Raw genomic sequence first — 22,267 nt, 5'->3', positions numbered from 1 at the left:
TATGCTCAGATTTGGGCCTTGAGGTTTCACGGAAGATAACAAGATTGAGATTAAACATTCTTGGAAGCGTTTTGACATTTGAAAATCTACATATACAATTCTCGAGTACTGAGGAGATAGGTGCCAAGCCGCTGGCTCAACAGATTTTGAGTTACGCAGTAAAATGAGATAGTCTCTTTAAGGCACGCAATCGTCCTTTGGAAAGACAAATTTGGGTAAACTCCAAGCAAAGAAACCCCAAACCCATAAATACCCAATCCAATAATGCCATCTCGAATCATTGCTCCATCCGTAGCGTCTCAGCACTCTCTTCCCCCATTTCTGAACAAGATCTTCAGCAATAATTGCACAAGGACATAGGGAATACCACTGAAATATGTGACGTAGTCCACAGTTCGGAAACTTCATTTTTGCTGGAATATATATCATGGCGTGCATACATGCAGAGACGAAGAACACCAAATACAGCATGGCGATTTTGTTAAACCTAGAATTTCGGGGAATACGAAATAGCTTTGAGGATATGAATGATGCCCAAGCAATAAGATCTCGACGCAAGAATTGATGCCAGAAAACACTGGGAATGAAAACAAGTTTAGCATGGACTGCATTCTCTATAGTCATATGAAATGATCACGTACCCCCAATATCTTCGGATGGTATATGCTTCCGTCAATAATCCATAAACAGGATAGTTCCAGCCAGGTATAGCTTTGGCACCACCAATGAACACCGCAACTGCAGATATAAAATAATGGTGCGCAGAAATGCTAAGAATCTCAGGCAGAATCCACAATACAGGTAGTGATATTCTTATGCCTATCTCTCGTATAGTAACATGGCATATTCTCCGGAAGAATTGCTCTTTCTCCGGGCTATAATCACCAACCTGAAGATGAGTGTGATAATCTCTTTGAAGGTCGTTGACTATTCCCCAGAGAAGATAGTGAAACCATGCCATGAGTGATCTGCTAATGACAAATACATTTGGATCCGTCAGGTGAGCGAATTTTGTTATTGGGAACAACGACAGGTTTCTCGGCTGCGAAGTCGTTCCGATTTGTCTTGGGTTGAGATATGCATCCATGGCCCATTTTAGTCTCTGCTTGAATGTTGCGGCAGAAAAATGCGGCGACTCTAGTCTGAATAATCCATAGTTAATGGTACCTAGTATTTGGCCTGCAAGCACGTAACTTGTGAAATGTGAATAGGAACCGACATTGGATTTTCCATAGTATAAAGCGGCGCAACCATAGACGGAGAAAAGTAAAAATGAACATGCTCGCCACGAGAATCGTGGGGGAGTATAGATCATCATCAGGCTGCCAAGAATATAAGACAATGCTAGCGACAAAATCGGGCAGTTAAAAGTTGGATTGCCTGATTTTGATTAGCTATGTAACAGTGAGAACGATCAATATGCATTTCTAAACAAACCTTCAAGGTAAGTGTGTAAGTTTTGAAGAATTGAGAGATCCATAATTGCTGTCTCTTGCTGGGGCGGCAAAATCTCTCTTGGGAAAAAAAGGGTTCCTTTTAACGATTCAGGAAGTCTCGAGGGAAACACGATAGAATTGGAGGCGTGTAAGCATAGAGAGAAGACAGAGGTAGGCACATCTCTCGTCTTCGATCGAGGGATGTAGCTTTCAAACGACACGCCATTCGAAGTGATTGAATCATATAAACTAATAAATATAGCACAATGACCTGACAGGAAGCATGTCAATTATGGTTGTCTACTATGCAGTGAATCATGATCATGAAAATAAACCGATCACTCATACGCTTCCCGCTGGCATCACTGGAGCAACCCCGTCCCCCCGTCCCCCCCTCAAAAGAAAAGCTACAACAGTCATAATTCAGTTCCAGAGCACGACGTTGGGCTGGGTAGGTATAAAAATAAAAACAAGATTTAAATCAGTAGTTACTGGTAACGTACGAACTTGCAAAACCTTGCCGCCCCATAAGAGGGGCGGGAGGAGAAACCCCCGCGGGGTTTTTTTTCCGAACCAGGCGATGTTACCACTCCACCACAAGAGCGCATTTGACCTGACCAAACAAGCCTGTTTGACGCCTTTGCGCTCTCGATGGAAATGTTTCCTTAAGACGCCTTATATAGTACCTAAGCGCATTTCTCCTCCGTACGAAAATCCACTGATTCTTTTCAAATAATTGAACTGCAGCAAGCCCCCAATAGCAATCTAGGCTATTGCGATATTTAGAATTGAAGTGAAACGTAAATAAAGACAAAACAAATGGAATCAATTGCAACGGCGTTTTATTAATCGGGGCTATATTGAGTACAGAGGTTCGTCCAAATACCGCATGAACAGCTGAACTCGGGTACTCAATATTTTGACGATCGCTATCAACCGCTACCGCATTAACGAACCAGTCTTTTGAATGCTATTTATATTTATTTCTAGGTGAGCTCAAAGATCATCTTTGACAGACGAAGTGGTAGTAACGATCTTCGGTCAGTCTCAACATGGTCCCACACTTGCGATGTCTTTGAGCTCGAATTGATGACGAAGACTCATACTATGAATGGAGGACCCTAGAATATAGGATATCAAGATCAGACATGACTAGCGTACATCATTTCACCGGCCTCTGAGTACTATTATGGCAGGGTCGATGTCTGATTGGGGTTCGTTTGAGCATGAGAACTGACCAAGTGCTTCGGATTCAGTAGCTCATGGAGCACTCTCGATAACATTGAAACCGACAAGATCAAAATAGCCGTAATCATCTCGTGTGACCTCTTCTCCTTTACATCAACGATGATCAAGTTGGTCCGGACATGGAGATGAACAAGAACTGAGGCACAACCTTTGCGCTGGATCGACCTACCCGGACAGGGTACTGACCACAAGTAAAGTATATCAAAGTATATATGTTATCACCGAGTAAATCTTGGAAGGTCATTGGAATTGAAAAGCAAAACAATACCCGAGTAAGACTTCGGATGTTAGTAGTGCTTATCCGTATTTGTGAGTAACTATTAGCTAATTCATGCAGTGATGGGACTCGTGAAAGCAAACTAAACCCAACTCATGCAGTGGGATAACCGTTACACAAAAACTATACATACTAGGTAAGCTTACATAGCTCATTACTTGAATCGACGAGGCAGAATTGCCCATTGACATTTGAGAGATGAATCTTCTCACGATTCTTGCAAAAATGGTTTCTATCATTTTATATCTTGACGTCGGTACATGCACACGTGGTTTACCACTAATCGCCGCTAATCAGCCCTAAGCATAGTTAGTTAGTATTTATATCTAGCCCCTGATACCCCACTATTCCATATCATGTAAGCTAAACCTTATTTAATTGAATTCTGCCACCGCCCGGGAAAATTACACCGCCAGATCTTTGTCCTCCTTGAACACAATATCAAAAAAGCAACTTTTTTTTTCCTTCCTCTGTTTTGGAAAATCTCTACCTGGGAATCACAAGGGAAGTACGGAGGAAACCCTCTCAAATTACAAGGCAGGTGCAGACAAATTACGATGTTGATTCAGAAACCCTTAATACTCTTTATTGATGCATATGATTCATTCTCGAATAATATCATTTCTCTCCTTGAAACTTCACTCACCGCCTCAGTGCGAACGGTCAAAATCAATGATCCCATCCTATTAGCATCTGAGGAAGCATTACACGAAGAATTGAGACACTATGTAGCGGTAGTATGCGGGCCGGGCCCTGGAAATCCGGAGACGGACAGTGATATCGGAATTATAAAGAAAATCTGGAGACTTGCCGATGAGGAGATGTTACCAGTATTGGGTATTTGCTTAGGATTTCAAAGATTGTGCTTGGAATTCGGTGGACAAATAAGGAGGCTAAATGGTCCACAACATGGAATGATTAGAAAGGTTCTACATGCAGGAGAGGCCCAAGCCGTCTCCGCCGTTGGAAATGATTCAATATTCTGTGGGGTTGGGGAGATTACCGCTACCTTGTATCAAAGTTTATGTATCGATATAGGCCAGGACGACATTCTAGATGAAGATTGGAACACATCACGATGGGAGCCAACAGAAAAATCTCCCGATTTGATACCATTGGCTTGGGTTGAAAGTGCCGATCTAGACGCTGAACATGCGAGAAGTTGCGGTGTGAAAGACAGCAGAGTTTTGGTCGGTGTACGACATGCAACGAAACCCTTTTGGGCAATACAATATCATCCTGAGTCGGTCTGCACAAATGATACAAGCAAAGAAATCTTTATAAACTGGTTCAAGTCGGCACAAGATTGGAATAAAACTTTCAGGAAGACGGAGATAAATTACGACGGTACAATGCACGGCCAATCTGCTACACGAGTGAGCCTTCTCCAACAATTCGAAGCTTTACAAACAATACCTGTATCTCCGACTAGCGATATCTCGACCGGCAATATGAAGCCCAAAAATATGTGCATTTCTCGAACAATTGATTTACCAGAGAATCTATCTGTACCTGATATTGTGGAATCCATCCAGGACATGGGTCGAGATCATATTCTACTGGAATCCACCAATGCAGACGAATCCTCCGCAGGATCTGCCGATGTGAAAGGACGATATAGTATCATAGGCCTGGACATCGATGATTGTTTGAGATTCGAATATCGTGTCGGGGACGGATACATAACCAAGATCCCCTCTTCATCCGGCGAATATCTCGATACTAAAGAGGAGATTGATTTAAAGTCTTGTGGCGGAGTTTGGTCTTTGTTAGCACATCGATTAGAGGTTGCGCGTGTTGCTGCAGGCAATGATGAATCGCCTTTCTGGGGAGGGTTTATGGGATATACGACATACGAGCTGGGTCTGGAAACTATTGATGTGAAAGTTGATAGACCCGATGCTCATAGCAACCGACCAGATCTCTGCTTTGCATGGGTCACTCGAAGTATAGTGGTCGACCACGTGAAGAAGGTTCTCTACCTTCAGCAATTGGCCAGCCTTGGTGATAGCCAAAGCGACACTGCATGGATGGAAGCGGTTGGCCCCAAGCTTGAAAAAGCAGCCCAACCGAAATCTCCAAAAAGCACTCGCCAAATCCCCCTCCGACCAGGTGATCTCGTCTTATCTTGCGATCGCATAAAGGTTTCTCGTCGAGAAAAACGAGCTTGGTCACCAGTTCGTACCCCCGCTTCGAAGTTTTCCATGGCTATCACTCAACCTACAGCCGATTCATATGAAGCAAAGGTCCGTCGATGCCAAGATAAAATTGCTAGTGGTGACTCCTACGAGTTATGCCTCACCGACCAAACCACCATCACCCGTCTTCGCAGCGATCCTCCTCATACATCAGTCCACAACACTACTGAGTCAATCCTTCTTTACAACAAAACTCCAAGACCAGCTCCAGCTAAAGGCGCCTGGTCCTTGTACAAAAATCTTCGCACACGTCAACCCGCCCCCTTCGCTTCTTTTCTTCGCCTTGGCGCTGCGACTTTAGTTTCTAGTTCTCCAGAACAATTCCTTAAGTGGGACAATCGCGTCGGAAAATGTTCTCTTCGACCTATGAAAGGCACCGTTCGTAAGACTGACGAAGTGACACTTTCAGACGCCACCGCACTCCTTAATGATCCAAAAGAAAAGGCTGAGAACCTCATGATTGTTGATCTCGTTCGTCATGATTTACATGGCGTCTGTGGGTCTGGCAACGTTTCTGTTCCACGATTGATGGTGGTTGAGGAATATGCATCAGTTTTCCAGATGATTTCTGTTGTCGAAGGTTCTTATACCAAATCCGGATCCGATGATATCGAGACAAATATGTCATCACTTACCATCAAGGACGACAAGAAAATAGCATACACTGGACTCGATATTTTAGCAGCCTCTCTCCCACCTGGATCTATGACTGGCGCACCAAAGAAACGTAGCTGTGAACTCTTGCAAGATATCGAACACCACAAACCTCGTTCTCTATACTCTGGTGTTGTAGGATACATGGATGTTGGCGGCCGCGGCGACTTCAGTGTTACTATCCGATCAATGTACCGTTGGGACGATGAAGATGGCGTCATTGAAGCCGAAGAAAAGGATACAGAGAAATGGCACATTGGTGCGGGCGGAGCTGTTACGGCTCTTAGTACCCCCATTGGCGAGAGAGATGAGATGTTAACAAAGCTTAATGGAACACTTGGAGTGTTTCGTTGAATGAGATAGAGATTTTCTTCATACGACGCGAGTCGGTTGGTTTATGCATAATGAAGGAAGATTTTCCGGAGTTATTCATGGGGCTATTCACTTTTCTTCTTGGTTTCTTGGGAGATTTTCAAACACAAATTTATGGTAAAGTCCCCAGTTCGAGATACCTCAACGTATCGTATCTATCATATAGAGAGCGGGGCATTGACGACTTATGACCTTGGGATGGCGCTTTCGTGTATTGGATATGGATTGGATAGGAACAGAGACCGGGACATGGAGTACAGAAAATCTCAACGAAGACATATATCTTTTTATAGAGAGAGAAAAGAAAAGGTCCGCAAGGATTCACATGTGCAGTTACATACCTAGATAGATATATTTCATAGACTGGTAATACCAACTTTACATTCTCAACTCATTTTTGGTACACGATCTTGCGTGCATGGTTCTACAATTGCGACAACCTTTGGATGTTGAAATCAATTTCCTACCTATTTTGTCCCAACCCTCCCGCATGACCTGACTACCATTACTACATCGTGCATTTGAGCTCTTTCTGAATTGTCTGCTCGTTATCATATCATGTCTTTCACCGCGTTAAATTCCATGCGTATGACGTTATTTCATTCCATTAATCATTCGCATGTGTTATTCTTTACTTTGAATCCAAAATCGAAGTCCAAGTACTCGAGGGCACTCCTTGGGGTGAGGTCTCTACCATGAATTGAAAGGACAAGTAGTCCTTGACATAGACCTTATCCCTTCATCACAGCCATGGCTACATTGTGCTCCTCATCTTCTTTTACATAGTGGTCGCAACCTTCTCTTGTCATCATCATTATCTCTTTCTTTCACGAAAAGTCCAATCTCTGCATCCGCTTAAAACCCTATATATCCTTACACTTCCAGTTCCTCCTTTCCCATCCCCAATACATCTGCCCCTGCAACACTTCCTCCTCCCATTCCTACACCCTCCTAAAACTCAGCCTCCTCCTGGAAAAACATTCCAAAACTAATCACCGTGCCGTAAATCAGCACACCGCCAATAATGCTCATGACCATGGCTGGCACAGTAATAATATGACTATGCGCCAACACCGCCGGAAGAGCTACACCCATCATACACAAGAAACCCGTTGCGAAACGACCGAGATCGAGAACTCCAGAAGAGGAAGAATCGGAAAAGTCATCGGGAGAAGAACAGCGGGATGCGAGAAATTGGGGAGAGAGCGATAATGAATGTGAGAACGACAAGGAGGGGAAGGTATTGGTGGAAGAGCGCGCAAGAGAGGATTACGAGGAGGAATCCGAGAGCGAGGACCTAGGGGGGATATTAGAGACTGAGGGGATGGGGCATATAATGAGGGAGAGAGAACGTACGAAAGAGAGGGAAATTATTGTTTTAAGGCCGGCGGTCATATTGAATAACCTGGGAATGGCACGTTGGATGAGTTGCGATTGAGGTTGCGATTGAGGTTGATAGTTATCGGTCGCTTGCTTGCGTTATCGGTGTAGCTCAGTAACTATCGTATCACACAGAATTGTACTATGCGATTGTCTTGTGTGTGTTTTTTGTTCTCGATAGACGGCTTGAATGAACGGGTAGATGTGAGAATTGTTGGTGGAAGATAGAATTGCTCAAGCTTGTTGTTAGTAAGAGATTCAAAGTATCAATCACCAACCGCCTTGGAGCTGACGTTTCGGAAGCACGCGCTTAAATGATAGCTTCATAGCCTTGTTGATCCACTCATTAAAGCAGCACTAACTCTTCTCCTTTACGCAGAACAATAAACCTCAAAGTCTTGCCATTTTAAGCTTCTAGCTACCTATTCTAAATCATACCTAACAACAGTTCGAGCTTGCCTCATCATCGTGTCTGCCTCATACAAAAGCGTCCAGTTCCTCCATTCTGCAATTTACACTTCTCAACCACTACATCCAAAGTTTTTGACGCATATTTGAAGATACCCGTGTTTTTATCTCTGCGTCTGAGTGGTTTCAACTTGCTTTTTAATCAAGATGTTCAGAAACAATTATGATAACGATTCTGTTACCTTGTAAGTCAACTACTTCTTGGTGGCATGGAAATGGAAATTGAAATTGATGAGATGGCAATTATAGCTCCCCACAGGGTCGAATCTTTCAAGTCGAGTATGCTTCAGAGGCTGTGAAGCAGGGTAGTGTTGTTGTGGGAATAGTTAGCAAGACTCATGCTGTTCTTGTGGCTTTAAAGGTTAGTAGTTATGGACTATTTACTTTCTGCTACGACCACAAACAGCAGAGTATATGATACGGCACAATTTACTATCTTCTGCTTCGCCCCCATTCTATAGTACTGAATCAAGACTAACACATTCTTTCCCAAACAGAGAAACGCAGAAGAACTCTCCTCCTACCAAAAAAAAGTAATCGCAATCGATGAGCACGTCGGACTGGCCCTCGCCGGTCTTGCCTCCGACGCCCGCGTCCTCTCCAACTTCATGAAAAACCAAACTCTCGCCTCGCGTTTAACATATGACCGAGCTATCCCCATCGAACGACTCGTCGCTTCAATCGGTGACCGCGCTCAAACTAATACTCAACATTACGGAAAGCGTCCATATGGTGTTGGTCTTCTCGTAGCTGGTGTTGATGAAACCGGACCTCATCTATTCGAGTTCCAACCATCGGGCATGACGCAGGAAATGAATGCTTGTGCGATTGGTGCGAGGAGTCAAATGGCCAGAACTTATTTGGAGAGACATTTGGAGGAGTTTCCAGACTGTGGAAGAGAGGAATTGGTTAAGCATGGTTTAAGAGCACTTAAGGAATCTCTAGCTCAAGACAAGGAGTTGACGGTCGAGAACACAAGTGTGGGAGTTGTAGGAATTAAAGCAGAAGGGGCTAAGAGCATTGAAGGTTTCAAGCTATTCGATGGTCAGGATGTAAAGCAATGGGTAGATTTGGCAGCGGATAGTGCAGAAGGCGCAGAAGGTACCGAAGCTGCGGAGGGTGGTGATTCGATGGAGGTAGATGCATAAATGAAGGTTGAACAATTTGGATGGCACTATGGATCATGACTTATGCTAATAGAAATGAGCTCTGAACGCAGTGTTCTTGTTGTCTGAAAGTGATTCGAATTTCAAAGTCTAATGCACAATTAAAGGTAGGCACAGTTAGAGGATGTGGGAATGCTAACCGTGTGGCTATCCCAATCTGAACTTTTGGACGCATTTTGGAATATCCATAAAAATGTCTATGATTTTTTTGGAACACAGAGACGATTGCTTCAGACATCGGCCCTAAATGTATGGAATATTTTTTCATGCATGTAATCTCACATGGGATCCAAAATGAAGAATGAGAATGAGATTTTAATGTTGGTGATTGTCTTGGATGTTCAGAGTGTACGTACGTGGTGCTCGCATGGTACAGGTTGGAAGATTTCTTAGAGGGGAAGGGAGGGGAGGGGGAATATAGGAGGTGAGATCACCTAATTACCTCTGAAAATACTGTTCTATTTGTAGGCTAAGTTGGTGTTGAAGTTATTCTGGGAGTGGGGGAGAGGAGGGGAGGGAGGAGGAGATGGAATATATTATTTTCAGGTGGAGAGGATCAGGAGAGAAGCTTTCTGTTGCGAAGTGAATATCTTCTAATCCTTGATATTCGACATGAAACTTTCGCATACACAATAACTTAATTCGAGAACTCCACTCCATTATATCCATAGTTTCGTTACGGTTTCAAGATTTTGAATGGCTGCTCATTTGATCTATCGTATGTAACTATTGATTGGGAACAGGAAACTGATACTTTGATATCCTATATGCTATAGTCCATGCTAACAATGCATTGCCAAAATCTAAAATGCTAAGGGGTATGTTACCTTCCGTCTCCTTTTTCGGGCTTGTACTTCCTATTTTCAACATACTCAGCGCTTCGTGTGCTTTCTGTGGAAGAAGTTAGATTTACGTCCGTGATGACGGAGATGTAAATCCATTTTGTCTTTCCCGCTCTGAACACTCGCCTGTCCAAAATGTAAAGACAAGACTAACGCATCTGCAAATGCAACATCTCCCTACTGTATCAGGCATCTCTATCCCTCGAGAAATAGGACACCTGTCTACTCATTGCCCCACTCCAATTTAAATCTTCCTTCCGTCAACTTGTAGTCCCTCAATGCCTGGATCGTCTCTTCTGCCGTCTTGCAATCCACCACGATATTTTTGTTAGCCTCTCCCACGAATCCAGCCTCTACAGAATTTTTAACCCATGCCATTAATCCATCCCAATACCCATCCACATTAAGTACGACAATACCTCTTGTATGAATACCCAATTGATTCCAGGTAACCACTTCCATCAATTCCTCCAGGGTACCATACCCACCTGGCAACGCAACGAAGCCCGAACCTGGACCCCCAGCAATAACCTCCTTAGCCATCATTGATTTCCGCGCATGCATATCCTTCACCACAGTAGTTCTTCCATAAATCTCATATTCAGGAAGCCCGTCTCCATTTTCTGGTGTCCCGGTTCCGTTTTCCTTGCTGTGAATACTCGCCGCGTCGCTGTTGGGCCCGCGCTCATATTTCACCAATGGAGCGGGTATGATGCCGTGCACGGAAGTGGGACCTGAGAGTGCAACGAGGGTTCGAGCTACTTCGCCCATGAGTCCAACGGTGCCGCCACCGTAGACGAGTGATATGTTCTGCGCAGCCATGTGTTGGGCGAGAGAACGCGCCATGGCCATGTGAGAGGGAGAGAGTCCCGGGGAAGAACCGCAGAAGACGCATATTTTCGTGGGGGGCGGAGAGGTAGAGGAGGAGTTGGTTGTTTGGGCTAAGGGAGAAGAAATGGATGGGTTGGTTGATTCGCGAAGGGAGGGGACGGGGGAAGCGGCTGAGAGAGGAGAGGCGCCACCGGATGCCATTTTGTTTTATTGAGATGAAAGTAAAAAGTGTGGATGATAGTGATGTTGTTTGTGAAGTTGGAATTAAAAGAATATCTTGTGTATTGAAAGTCTTGTTTGTTGTTGTATGTTGTATACTGTCTGTTAGATTCGAGGTCTGATCAAGTATGTTACGTACTTTAAGTACCCAAGAGAATTAGTGGTAAGAGTGGATGTTATCTGCAGGTACGAGTTGTCTGGTGACGATCACAATAGAGAAGGAAACCTGTAAGAAAAGGAAACGTGGTTTGAATTTCGAGAAAGGAGTGTGTTGATTTCTTGGTACGGAATTGACTGAATCACCGTGAATTATCTCTGATCCCATATGTAATTGGGAAGAGCCCTGGAGAGGTACGAAATAGTAATGTTAAGATAATTGTTGGGTGTGATACACTCCACCCCGCAGTCTGTGGGGTTGTTAGCGCTGTATGATTGGTGTGTGGATGATCACAAGGGGTCGAAGCTGAAAGGGCTGTTATGTCATTGTGCTTATGTAATCGTAACCTCTCACTGCATGGCAAATTTCCCTACGCAATCGCTTCCCGGTGAGCGACTGGGTTAATTGATCATTTGATGGACTCGGGTATGGAATTATTCAGAAGATGTTCAGACGACATCAACATCATCGATATTGATGAGTTGGTACAATGGAATTATAAGGATCAAGAATCTGGTCATTGACAATTCCTAGGTTCACAACATGATCCTCATGGTGAATTCGAACTTATTGATCTCACAAGTGTGTTACCCAGCAATCACTCGTTGAAGCACCACATCTCAATCTCCAGCGAGGACCAATCGTGTGAGCTACTGCTAAACAATTGTTTCGAGTAAGTTTGCAGTCAGAAGTTTTGTTCATATGATAATCAGATGTGGAGTTGTCGTTGTTTTCTGTAGTGTATTCGCTGCTTTGTTTTGCCTAGTATCCATCCATCCACCTATTCTCTATCAATGACAACAGATCGAAAGATCCACCCATACCCTTGCCTCCTCTCCTAAACGCATACTCAAACCAGCATCTTCGTCCTGCCAATGCAGACATCACACTTGCTTCCCCTTATCCCTTTCACAAATCAATATGTGGAAATCTTAGACTCAACCTTCTTTATTGCTTTAGTCCGGATGCTAGAGCTTGGCTAGTGAGGGGAGTAGCCCTGATTTGGGGAGTCATGTCGATACCTATCTGGGCTGTCTTAGGAAACGATTTCCTAACTTGGTTGAGTCGGAGAAGGAGGGAAAGATGACGCATTCGAACTACAGATGGGAAAGGATTTGGAGAGGAAGGAGAAGAAGTTGTTTCATCATGGATTAGCTTCAAGCAAGGATTGAAGCGAGGTTTGTCATGAGATGAAAGGATTGAAGTAAGTGGGTCTGTGTTTCTGGGTTTCGCAGAAGCGATTCTACTAGACTTGGCATTTATTTGCGGAATATTCAATAGTAGAATAGTAAAAGTAGTCGATTTAGCATTTAGTGCCAAGAATGCATGTTGATATTAAGAAATGTCAGAAACGTATCCCAATCACAAAATTTTAAACTAGAATCACAGAACTTGAACTTTAGACTGCCAACTCGTATTCTTGTCTAGTCCTGTTCATTGAGGCTAAAAATCATACAATACAGTAAAGGGTCCGCAAACGATGAGAAAGTCAAAGGCCTCAGATCAGAACGATCTAATAACTATGTGAGAAAATATAAACATCTTGATTCCTTTCAGTATCGTGCTCTTTTGCTTCCCTGGATTATGAATCTTAATTTGAATATTCAATTTTGTCTTTACTCCTCTCACAGTAGCAATTACTTACATCTAATAGCAAGCTTCAATGAGCCGCTATGGTCTTGTTTCTCAGGAGAGAGGGACATGAAGAAGGAAGAGGGAGGAGGTAAACTTCAATAAGGAACTTTTTTTCTCGAAAAGGGAATGGTAGGGTTGAATCTCGTCCTACTTTCCGATTTCTAAGGGCGAGTGTGAATAAGCCTCTCTCATATTGTGTTCTAGGACAGGAGAGAGAGCGAGGGAGCGAAAGATTTATATTTGGAAAACAAATACAAATAATTTAGGTCTGAACGTATTTGGGGCTTCACTCTTTGAATGGTCTTTTAATCGATCAAAAACTTCAGATAATAGGGTCTAGTAGCAAATTTGGAGAAATAGGGTCATTCCTACACCCTCTCTACTCCTATCTCAATATATGAAACACTCTCTTCCTACTACCCAAATCAAGCGCTACTGAGTCTCCCGCCCCAGTCCCATGGAGAAGAATGGAGAAAGTCAGAATACTTTTTCAAAATGCTATCAAACAAACATTCTAGAATTAATTCTACAGAACCCTCCAAGATTCAAAAAAATTCATCTCACCAGGTATCTCAAATACAGGGGCATGAAACCAAAAAAAGTGCCATCTACCTCGTTCTGAGCATCTTGTCTATCCATAAGCCAGAAAGATGCCCAAAACGAGGTAGGCAAAATACATGAAGAAGTTCTAGACTATATCTCGGATTAACCTTCCTGCTAGTGGTTGGTCAAATGAGTTTCCTGAGTTGTAAACAATTTATTGGTGAACATGGGGAAAGATCTCTTAGATCAAACTAGATTGTTGTCTGCTCTTGTATTAGATTAGACAGCAAATTCATAGATCTGTAGTAGTTGCTTAATCTCAGCATGTGCTTTGGATAAGAAAGTAAGGAGCTGAACAGGTTTTCTGTGGTGGAAAGGTAACAAAAGACCTAATCATCAACCATATATTATTGAGAAGGTGTTATGATAATCTGGGGTGGTAATGAATAGCAAATGATCACTGGTAAAACAATAATATCAACCTTTGCTCTAGAACAAAGATCCAGCCTTCGGTTTATTGACAAAAGTTCATATCTCTTTAGACTTGATGATAGTAATATCATGAAGGGGCAGGTCACATACCCATAGATTCAACTATAATAAGTTCTAATACAGTTTACTCTTGTAAACAACTGGCCACCTCCATTTCTCTTACACCAAAAGCTTTCCATCTGAGCAATCCCCATGTTGCTGCCTCGAGGCACCCATCATGTCGCCGACTAAGCAGAACCTCAAATCTGACTGGATATAGTAATTAGGGCAACTTTTACCCTTGGACCTGATTTCTTTCTCCCACAATCTCTTTAATCCCTTTTAAAGCATCACCTTTCAAACAATCCAAAGCTTCCACTCCATCAACATCAACACCAACTCCAACTCCAACGACAACTTCAACCCCATACAAACATTCACAATTGCTCCGTTGCCTTCGCATCCCATAATGCCTCAATTTTTTACTGACTTGCTGTGCATGGCATGGTTGTAGGCCTATTTGTAAGTTTTCCAATACTTTCTCTTTGCCTCCAAGATCGACAAGAAGCAGCCTTCGTACTTTATGGAGGCTGCCACTGTTCGTTCAGTATTTAACAATTTCCAATAAGTGATACGTACTAACAAATGGGGTAGATCGTAGTAGGTTTAGTTGTATGCCCTCGACTGGTAATCGTGTTCTTTGCGGAAATAGTGAGAGAAATAACGAGAAATCGTTTGCGATTTTAGGAGAGAAGTAATTGTTGAGAATATGTAAGTCTTATTCATGAATCTCTCTTTTACTTTTCTGATAAGTTTGTGAGACCCAGCAACACTTAATGCTCTCCAATAATTTTAAAATATTTCTTGTGCCTAACAATGAGATTTTCAGATCGCCGTTTGCACCACCGGAAGCGCATCAAAAGCCAAGACAAGAGATTTGCATCTACTGCACCTTGCAGTTCGATGGGTAAGTAATGTTTCTTCAACCTAAAACAAAGACGCAGCAATATACTAACACATTTCGTGGCGCAGAGAGATAAATAACCAACGCACCCACAACAAAAACCTCTTTGCATCGGCTGCAGCAGAGGACTCAACCTATTTCACTCGACACGCAAATACCGACGAGGCCCATCGACGTCGAAAGATGCGCTGTCGCGTGAACAATCGGATGGTCACGAACAATCGTGGCTCCTTCCTGGAATATATTCCGTGGTATGACATTATCCTTAGCCATTCCTAATTGAAAGCTAACATCATTGCAGTTATACCGAAAGAGCGAGAAGGGATTCATTGAGCATGAAGACGTATTTCATACTATCATTCATCCAAAACCTATCACCCCTATCCAGGGTTCCCTTCAGGCTCTATTCTAAATCCTCCTTTCAATTTCAATTCCAAATTCCAAACTCGAAGATATCGATGATCAAGTGCGAGATGATTTGAAAGAAACAATTTATCCAGAACTACGCTACCCCATCCAACGGGCGACTGGCAGACCGAAAACCAGTAAATCAAGCGCAAGATTCAACCCATTCAGTGATTCGCATCGTTGCATCAAGTTTAAAACAAAGCTTCGTGCTCATCTTGAGCATTAGGAAGTTTGCCGACGCCCATTGGACAGCGCAGCATTATAGCTTGCATTTCAAGAATCCCTGACTTGGTTACGAGATGCTCTTTCTAGAACATAGATGTCGAGTGCCACAATAAGCTGCGGCATGGATTACCAACCAGTCCATCGAATAGTCCTACCTCGCCATCTTACTCGCCAACCTCTCCAAATTATAGTCCATCTAGTCCAAACTATGCTGGATGGACTATAACTTGGCGTTCTCAAGTAAGACACTCTGGCTATGGAAATCTCGCAAGAGGTCAAATTGGAGCAAGCACTTTGAAGGGAAGATCGAGCACTTCACTCTTCCACTCCAACTTCCATCTCGGCAAGCATCAAAGCCTCGAAAAGAGCACCCGCGCCAACTACTTCTTTAAGCAAAGGGTTTCCAACCTTCCAAGCCGCCAAATGACAACTGATCTTTGAATCCTGCGGAGATAATTAAATCCCGGGTTCCAATTTCCTATTAGACACGGCACAGCTTCACCACCATAATAGAAGAATTTATGGGAGCAGGCATGAGAATGAACCAACAAGCTTTGAACTGACGGGGTTTGCAATCCTTTTCGTTGCCCCGGCACGTCAGCCCGTTGAATATCAACGGTATACGTGGTCAACACTGCATACATGCAAATTTGCAGATCCTGAGGGACCCAGCAATTCACAGGTCATGCTGAACTCCATCCGAATACTCTGATGTTGCTTCCGCCGCCCAATCCCCTAATCTGGGCCACCAAGATATCTTCGAAGCCATAAACCAACAGCACTCACCGGTGCAACACCATCAAGACTCAAGACTCTGGAAAGTAATGTCTATCTGCCCATCCTCTGCGACACACTCCAGAAAACCTGCAACAACAAGGCATGGTGCCTTTGTGGGTGGGAAGTTCCAGGCACTCGCAATAACACAGGAGGAATGAGCGAAGCCCCTGAAGCAGGCCCAAGCAAACGGGGCTTCAACATATCCTCATTCTGCGGGTGCTTGGAACTTCCTGAACCGGTACGTACTGCCTACAAGAATGCGATTCTCAAGATGAGTCCGGTGACACCTACCAATTACTCGTTCGACGGATACAACATGATTTTCAATGCGAGTCCTACCACACCTACAAGCTACTCAGCTGGTGACCATCATGGTTCAAAAACTCCTATTCACTTCTCTCTCTATCTCTTTGAGTAGCAAATGTTGTCATCGCAATGATGAGAGTACTCGGACTGCACCAATTGAATCTTTGCGTAACAATTTGGTCGCTTTAAATTCATCAAGAAAATGCTATTACACACCCATAAGAACAACATGACACGGATTCTCTTCCTCGATGAACTTTCGCCTTTCTTCCCCTTGGCTTGGTATTTGCCTTCCGAACCACGCCTTGATGATTTCAAACTTGAGGGCAGTCTGTGTGGATTTTTTGGACAGAGACGAGGTCAATCCAAATGATGGTGGAGAACCAGATGACTTCTATCAAGATTATCAACCCTTTCAAAGACAAACGGTACGAGACTAAATCATAGGCCCTACTGCACGGAATAACCAAACTGCATTCAAGGAGATAAACCGATTTGATCGATCTTTCCAGCACCTGGGCCATTCATCTTACCATTTCTTGGTATCCTGACACCAATCTCAACAGGATAAGCCCAAGCTGCAGGATTTCACTCCTGTTCAGAAATTGTTATTTCTCCGGCTTTCAGCTGGTATTCTCGCAACGCTTCTCGGCAATGCAAACATACCTCTCCTGAAGATGAGCGAAACCTGCCAGGTTATCCTCAGCCTGGTCTGAACTCGTACACAGGTGAAGAGAGTCCCCGATATCGCTATTGTAGCAAGGAAAGATGGTGGAGAGTCAGCCACTCAAAGCAAAGGCGGATTTCATTTTCAATACTCTTATTGCATAACTTAGATAAAACATCTGAGCAAATTTAAAGTCGATGTGGCAGTCTCTTCCAATTCCCATGCAAATTCCGTCGAGAATCTTTATGTGTTTGAAGCAAAGAAATTCGTTTATGTCGAACAGCCTAAGCTTATGAAACCAGGACAACAAGGAAAGAACGCAATTAGACACTACGATTACTTCGAATACTTGCTTTTTTGGTACAAAATTACAGACGTGAATCTCGCTTATGGCCATCGGTGCTTTACATAGCTCCTCTCCCTTGCGGTAATAGCCCTCTTGCTGATAATTTCGATGCCTACTACCATGAACTGAAATCGTCAGCAACAAGAATTCAACAAACCCCACCTTTCTTTGAGAAATCGTGGGTGCTTTTGATATTGAGTTACAATGCACTTGCTCCACTTCGACTGCACTAGCAGCTGCTTGCTCGAATTCTTTCAAGTCATCGTTGCCAGACCTCTGGCTTTCACAACCAATCGTTTCGCGAGTCATTACATTATCTTTCGTGTGTCAGTCCTCCTTCTCTTATTCTTCTAGTATTTGCAGCGAGAAGAGAGAGAGGGGCGATCTAGAACTAAGGGACCCTATGTCACGTCTTGAGTGGAGGGAATACAGATGTACAGGTCATCGAGCTTTTGGGCCTTCTTGTGATTCATCTTTCTTACCTGGAATGATGATGGATTGTTTTCGTACTTTAAAATTCCAAGCCGAATTGCGCTGTAAGTGGAAATGGAGCCAAAAAAAGATTGTTGTGAAAAGCAGCTGACCATTGTAGATCTAATTATTTTGAAGGAAGACAAATTGCGATTTATTGGGAATCATTATACATGGAAGCAAAAGCTACCGCCGTTGGTCTCGAAAACTCCTTTCATGTACATCACTAACGCCTCTCCAAACCCTATTTTACGTGACTTTATCCATGAGCACTTAAAGGATCAGAAGAATCTCCACCAGATGAAGATGATCATGAAAAGTCCCAGCCCGCCAATTGGTCCATATTGTTTCAACATCAGTTCCCAATTGATTCTTACGGCAGCTTTGCGGTATTTCTTGCTGTCTTCTCTCAATCTGCTGCTCACCTCACCCATACGCTCCAGGTTGTCTCCTCTGTAAAGCAAGTCTTCAATATTCTTGGTCATGACCTTGGTGACATCTCGAAGTTCATCGTTAAGCTTGTCAAGATTCTGTGTTGCTCGTGTATCGGAATATGTGGATTTTGTCCGCGAAATGAACGTATCGAAATCCATGAAGGCATATGGGCGTAAAGTTGGAGAGTGTACCTGAGTGGCGGGGTAGGTGGTGTTGAATTCGGTGCAAAGATCAGAGAGGTATGTGAATGCAAGCTTTCGTGGGTATGAGCGTTCGCAGATGCATAGGAAAACGATGTCGTTGGCGATCATATAGCTGAGATATTGTTAGAAAGGTATGCATGATATATCCACTATGAATTCTAGCTGCTAATGGATCACAGGCAAAAAAAAAGGCAGATAGCAACTCTGTCTCTGCAGAACATAGCATCGAGAATTTCCATTTCGAATTCAGACTGGCAATAAGATCCCTCATTGCCCAACGCCAAAATCAAGAGATATGTTCAAGAGTTTCGTGGCGGGAACAATTGTTCGTGTCTCACATGCGCATTTTATTTAGAGGAAAATTGAGATCTGCGCTTGCTAATTCTCGCTTTGCCATTCCATTTTGTAAGACCGTATGTGCTTCCTAAAAGAAGTCTCATGGCTCTAGGCCTTGCTGCATCTCACAGTAAGGGCTACAGAAGCAACGAGAGACAAGATGCATCCAAATGGACCAAAGGATATTATGTTCTTGTACGTACTGCATAGTATATGGACCGCTATCGAGAGTTGCTTGATCGGCGGAATTTCGATTCATTTTTCGGAGAACCATCTTGACTTGCGACTTGATCTCTGCCAGGGAAGTTTCAGTCTGGAAAGTACCTAAGTCAGCTTCGCAACCCCCAACTTAGGAACAGCATGCGCACCTGCTCGTCGTCAACTGAGGCGCATAACATAAGGCCTTTAGTGCGAGGTTAGCCAAATTCTAACAGTATAATCGAGAGTCGCCATACCATCCAGCCTCGCAATTTGCGTGGATCTGATCATCTTGTTTGGTCGTAGCTGGAGCTCCTCAAGGTACGTTTGTCGAACTTATTAGGTGTTATTTTATGATTATGATATTAATACATGTGTCGCAGACCTTGTGCAGATTTCAATCTGATAGTAGAAATATCAGAGAAAAGAAATCTCAAGAAAAAGTACAGATCAAGAAACTTATTAATCAAAGACGTGGAAGTGTTTAAAAGGAACTGGTTACTTCAATGGATTCAAAAGCTGTCCCAATTTCCATCATCCATATCCAGAACCCTGAGTCGGATTAACTCTCTCCGAACACCGACATGACACCTTCCCCTTATAGCACTTATAGCACGAGGCTACCAATGACGCACTAAGTGAGGAGGAGGCTACAACAGATATTTATTATATTCTAAAAAGAATATTTTGGTGAGTTCTTGTTTGTTCTCTTCAACTTTCAATTTCACAACAGTCTTTTTCAGGTTGGAAATCTTTCACTCAAAAGAGTCACTCGTTTCAGAAAGGAAAACCCTCTGTTCTCTGACTTTATTCTCTCTATTTCTGAAAAGAGAGGATTATACTTCATTATCTGCTGGACCAATTCTGCGACTTTGCGTTTCTTTTCAGTTTTCTCGGCCATAACCTCTACTTCCAACCCATTTTTACTACCATTATTCTGATGGCTTTACCTAGTGCGCCTCCTGTTCCGGAGACGGCTGCTCCACCGAGCTCGCCTGTTCTAGGCCCCGCGGATTCTGGAATTAATCCCCAGACCGCGGTGGCAGCGACATCAATCCCGGTGTCAGAAGCTTCGTCCTTGGCTTATAACGAGGCGATTGGGTTGCTCGACCCAATCGCCCCGTATCAAACAGCAGCAAGATCAGTTAGTACATTCATATAATCACGTGTTCAATATTCAGATAACGAGCTAATATTCAATCTTAGGAGAGGAACCTGGCTCCTACCAGGGAGATGAACCAATTGCATGCAGAAAGACCGCTCAGTGATCATTTCATGATCTCATCCTGCTCGGATAGATCCTACGTCCCAACGCCATTCAACACCCCTCGCACTGCATCCGGAAGAGAGTCTCACCCTCATCTTGCACAAGATTCCTCCCCTAGAGGAGAAGAAAAGCCGACTATCAGAAGAGTAGCACCTCGTATCCTTAGTGGTGATTTAGGAGAAAAGGAGAAGGTCTGCCTTCGCGGAGGAGGTCCAAAGAAGAGGCGTGGTAGTGCTGCTGGTAATGCTCGCAAGAAGCCAAAGCCTGACAAGTACGCGGATGTTGACCACTTGTTGTCGGACTTCAAATCACCCATCTTCCAAGAAGATGCGAATATCAAGGTCATGAATAATTTTAGATTCTTTTTACCATATCTTACTAACTGTTACCAGGCGGTTCTTACTCATCCATTGACAAAACAAACGATGGCTGAGCAGGGTGGACCATACCCTTTCGATGGAATGACTGGAGATGAGATTGCAACCACTGCCGCAGACTTCAAGTCAGATGGTAGTTACGGAAGATTTGACCCAGACTGGATAGAACAAGCTATCAAAGCATCTCAAACCCGCGCATCTGGTGGATATGATGCTTATCTAGACAGTCAATTCGCAGAAAATTGGGCTGAAGACGAAGAGCAAATCTCAGATGAAGAAACGAAAGATCTCAATGATAATGGCGAAGATGGCGGCAACGGCGAGACAAAGCCTGAGAAAGAAGATGAAAAGAATTAACCGATGGTTATCACCTGCTCTCGCCATGTTGTAATTCTTTCGATCCTTCCACCTAGTATAAAAGCTCGCAGGCATTCAACAATACCGACGACCAGAGTACGTCAAATATATCACTGGATTTGTCGTAATACTTCCTTACACCTGATGTTGAACCTCTTCAAAGTAGCAAACTCCCTCACAACACGACCCTTAACAACAATCATCCGAAACCTTGGCTTCTCTACTATACTACATTCGATCTTTTTACAGCCAGACTTTGCGCAAATTTGAGGCGCCCTCATTTCAGTTTCACTTTTCTTATTCTCAGATCAACAAATTTCATTGCGCACGCGGCGTTCAGTATGTCAGATTAGATACCCACTTGTATTTCTTGATTTCATCGGAGAGCTTTTCAAAAAGATACCTTCGGAGTTTGATTTAAGGCTGTTTCTGGGGCTAATTTGGCTGTATTTTCTAAAGTTTCTATTCTAAGTTTACGCATGTGGTGTTTGGGATCTACAGGGGATTTATGTGGCAGTTTGTAAGAAGAAGCTTCAGCTATGAATCGACTCGATGTCATACTCGAATCTCTGATAAAAAGTCAGATATTTACAACCAAGGGGAGGAATGCATGTGCCTAGCATATCTGTCTACAATTGAGAATCCTAATTAGTTGGTTCGACTTCCCGTTGTTATGTGTGGTATTTAGAAGGGGGGGGGGGTCGTAGATTAGGCTTCTTCTAGTTCCACTGTTCATTTACAAATTGATTCATTTTCGTCTCGATATACCCTCTCTCGTAGGATGAACATTTATTGATCAAGGTTCGATTTTGTTCCTATTGATGTAGTATTTGTAAATTTGATGATATTGTGTTTTTGAAAAATGTTTTTGTTATGAAAATACATCGCATTCGATTGTTCCTGACCAGTCCTTGGAAGATGAATCACAAAATTGCAATGGTCAAAGACAAATTCCAACTGAGTTCTTTTCTGAAACAATTCTCCTTTTGCCGTGGCCAAGGCCCGGATAGCTTTCCTATCAAACAGACCCATA

General features: G+C 43.3%; 9 protein-coding genes across 9 annotated transcripts; 4 read left to right on the top strand and 5 right to left on the bottom strand.

Moving 5' to 3' along the window:
• Positions 1-177: 177 nt before the first annotated feature.
• Positions 178-1,480, bottom strand: EAF02_007706 (uncharacterized protein; the record flags this gene model as incomplete). The annotated part of the gene is made up of 3 exons (XM_038903754.1): positions 178-577; positions 642-1,380; positions 1,438-1,480. 3 exons carry the CDS (start codon positions 1,478-1,480, stop codon positions 178-180), a joined length of 1,182 nt encoding a protein of 393 aa, XP_038756568.1.
• A 2,038-nt stretch (positions 1,481-3,518) lies between these two features.
• Positions 3,519-6,167, top strand: EAF02_007705 (uncharacterized protein; the record flags this gene model as incomplete). The annotated part of the gene is made up of 1 exon (XM_038903753.1): positions 3,519-6,167. The coding sequence occupies one exon, from the start codon at positions 3,519-3,521 to the stop codon at positions 6,165-6,167; it is 2,649 nt and encodes an 882-aa protein (XP_038756567.1).
• A 969-nt stretch (positions 6,168-7,136) lies between these two features.
• EAF02_007704 (uncharacterized protein) lies at positions 7,137-7,823 on the bottom strand (the record flags this gene model as incomplete). The annotated part of the gene is given in 3 exon segments (XM_038903752.1): positions 7,137-7,270; positions 7,288-7,501; positions 7,542-7,823. The coding sequence occupies 3 exon segments, from the start codon at positions 7,578-7,580 to the stop codon at positions 7,137-7,139; spliced, it is 387 nt and encodes a 128-aa protein (XP_038756566.1). The 5' UTR covers positions 7,581-7,823.
• Positions 7,824-8,180: 357 nt separating this feature from the next.
• Positions 8,181-9,181, top strand: EAF02_007703 (uncharacterized protein; the record flags this gene model as incomplete). Its single annotated transcript, XM_038903751.1, has 3 exons — positions 8,181-8,218; positions 8,283-8,394; positions 8,531-9,181. The coding sequence occupies 3 exons, from the start codon at positions 8,181-8,183 to the stop codon at positions 9,179-9,181; spliced, it is 801 nt and encodes a 266-aa protein (XP_038756565.1).
• Positions 9,182-10,263: 1,082 nt separating this feature from the next.
• Positions 10,264-11,073, bottom strand: EAF02_007702 (uncharacterized protein; the record flags this gene model as incomplete). Its single annotated transcript, XM_038903750.1, has 1 exon — positions 10,264-11,073. One exon carries the CDS (start codon positions 11,071-11,073, stop codon positions 10,264-10,266), a length of 810 nt encoding a protein of 269 aa, XP_038756564.1.
• Positions 11,074-14,733: 3,660 nt separating this feature from the next.
• Positions 14,734-16,689, top strand: EAF02_007701 (uncharacterized protein; the record flags this gene model as incomplete). The annotated part of the gene is made up of 4 exons (XM_038903749.1): positions 14,734-14,864; positions 14,930-15,112; positions 15,163-15,204; positions 16,248-16,689. 4 exons carry the CDS (start codon positions 14,734-14,736, stop codon positions 16,687-16,689), a joined length of 798 nt encoding a protein of 265 aa, XP_038756563.1.
• Positions 16,690-17,356: 667 nt separating this feature from the next.
• EAF02_007700 (uncharacterized protein) lies at positions 17,357-17,899 on the bottom strand (the record flags this gene model as incomplete). The annotated part of the gene is made up of 1 exon (XM_038903748.1): positions 17,357-17,899. One exon carries the CDS (start codon positions 17,897-17,899, stop codon positions 17,357-17,359), a length of 543 nt encoding a protein of 180 aa, XP_038756562.1.
• Positions 17,900-18,342: 443 nt separating this feature from the next.
• On the bottom strand, positions 18,343-19,524 carry EAF02_007699 (uncharacterized protein; the record flags this gene model as incomplete). Its single annotated transcript, XM_038903747.1, has 4 exons — positions 18,343-18,811; positions 19,239-19,348; positions 19,404-19,438; positions 19,491-19,524. 4 exons carry the CDS (start codon positions 19,522-19,524, stop codon positions 18,343-18,345), a joined length of 648 nt encoding a protein of 215 aa, XP_038756561.1.
• A 649-nt stretch (positions 19,525-20,173) lies between these two features.
• Positions 20,174-21,234, top strand: EAF02_007698 (uncharacterized protein; the record flags this gene model as incomplete). The annotated part of the gene is made up of 3 exons (XM_038903746.1): positions 20,174-20,377; positions 20,440-20,841; positions 20,893-21,234. The coding sequence occupies 3 exons, from the start codon at positions 20,174-20,176 to the stop codon at positions 21,232-21,234; spliced, it is 948 nt and encodes a 315-aa protein (XP_038756560.1).
• Positions 21,235-22,267: the final 1,033 nt, after the last annotated feature.

The sequence above is a fragment of the Botrytis sinoallii genome, assembly GCF_014898435.1.
Source record: "Botrytis sinoallii strain Bc 23 chromosome Unknown BSIN_013, whole genome shotgun sequence".
NCBI lineage: Eukaryota > Fungi > Ascomycota > Leotiomycetes > Helotiales > Sclerotiniaceae > Botrytis > Botrytis sinoallii.
This window is presented reverse-complemented; position numbering and strand designations above follow the sequence as displayed.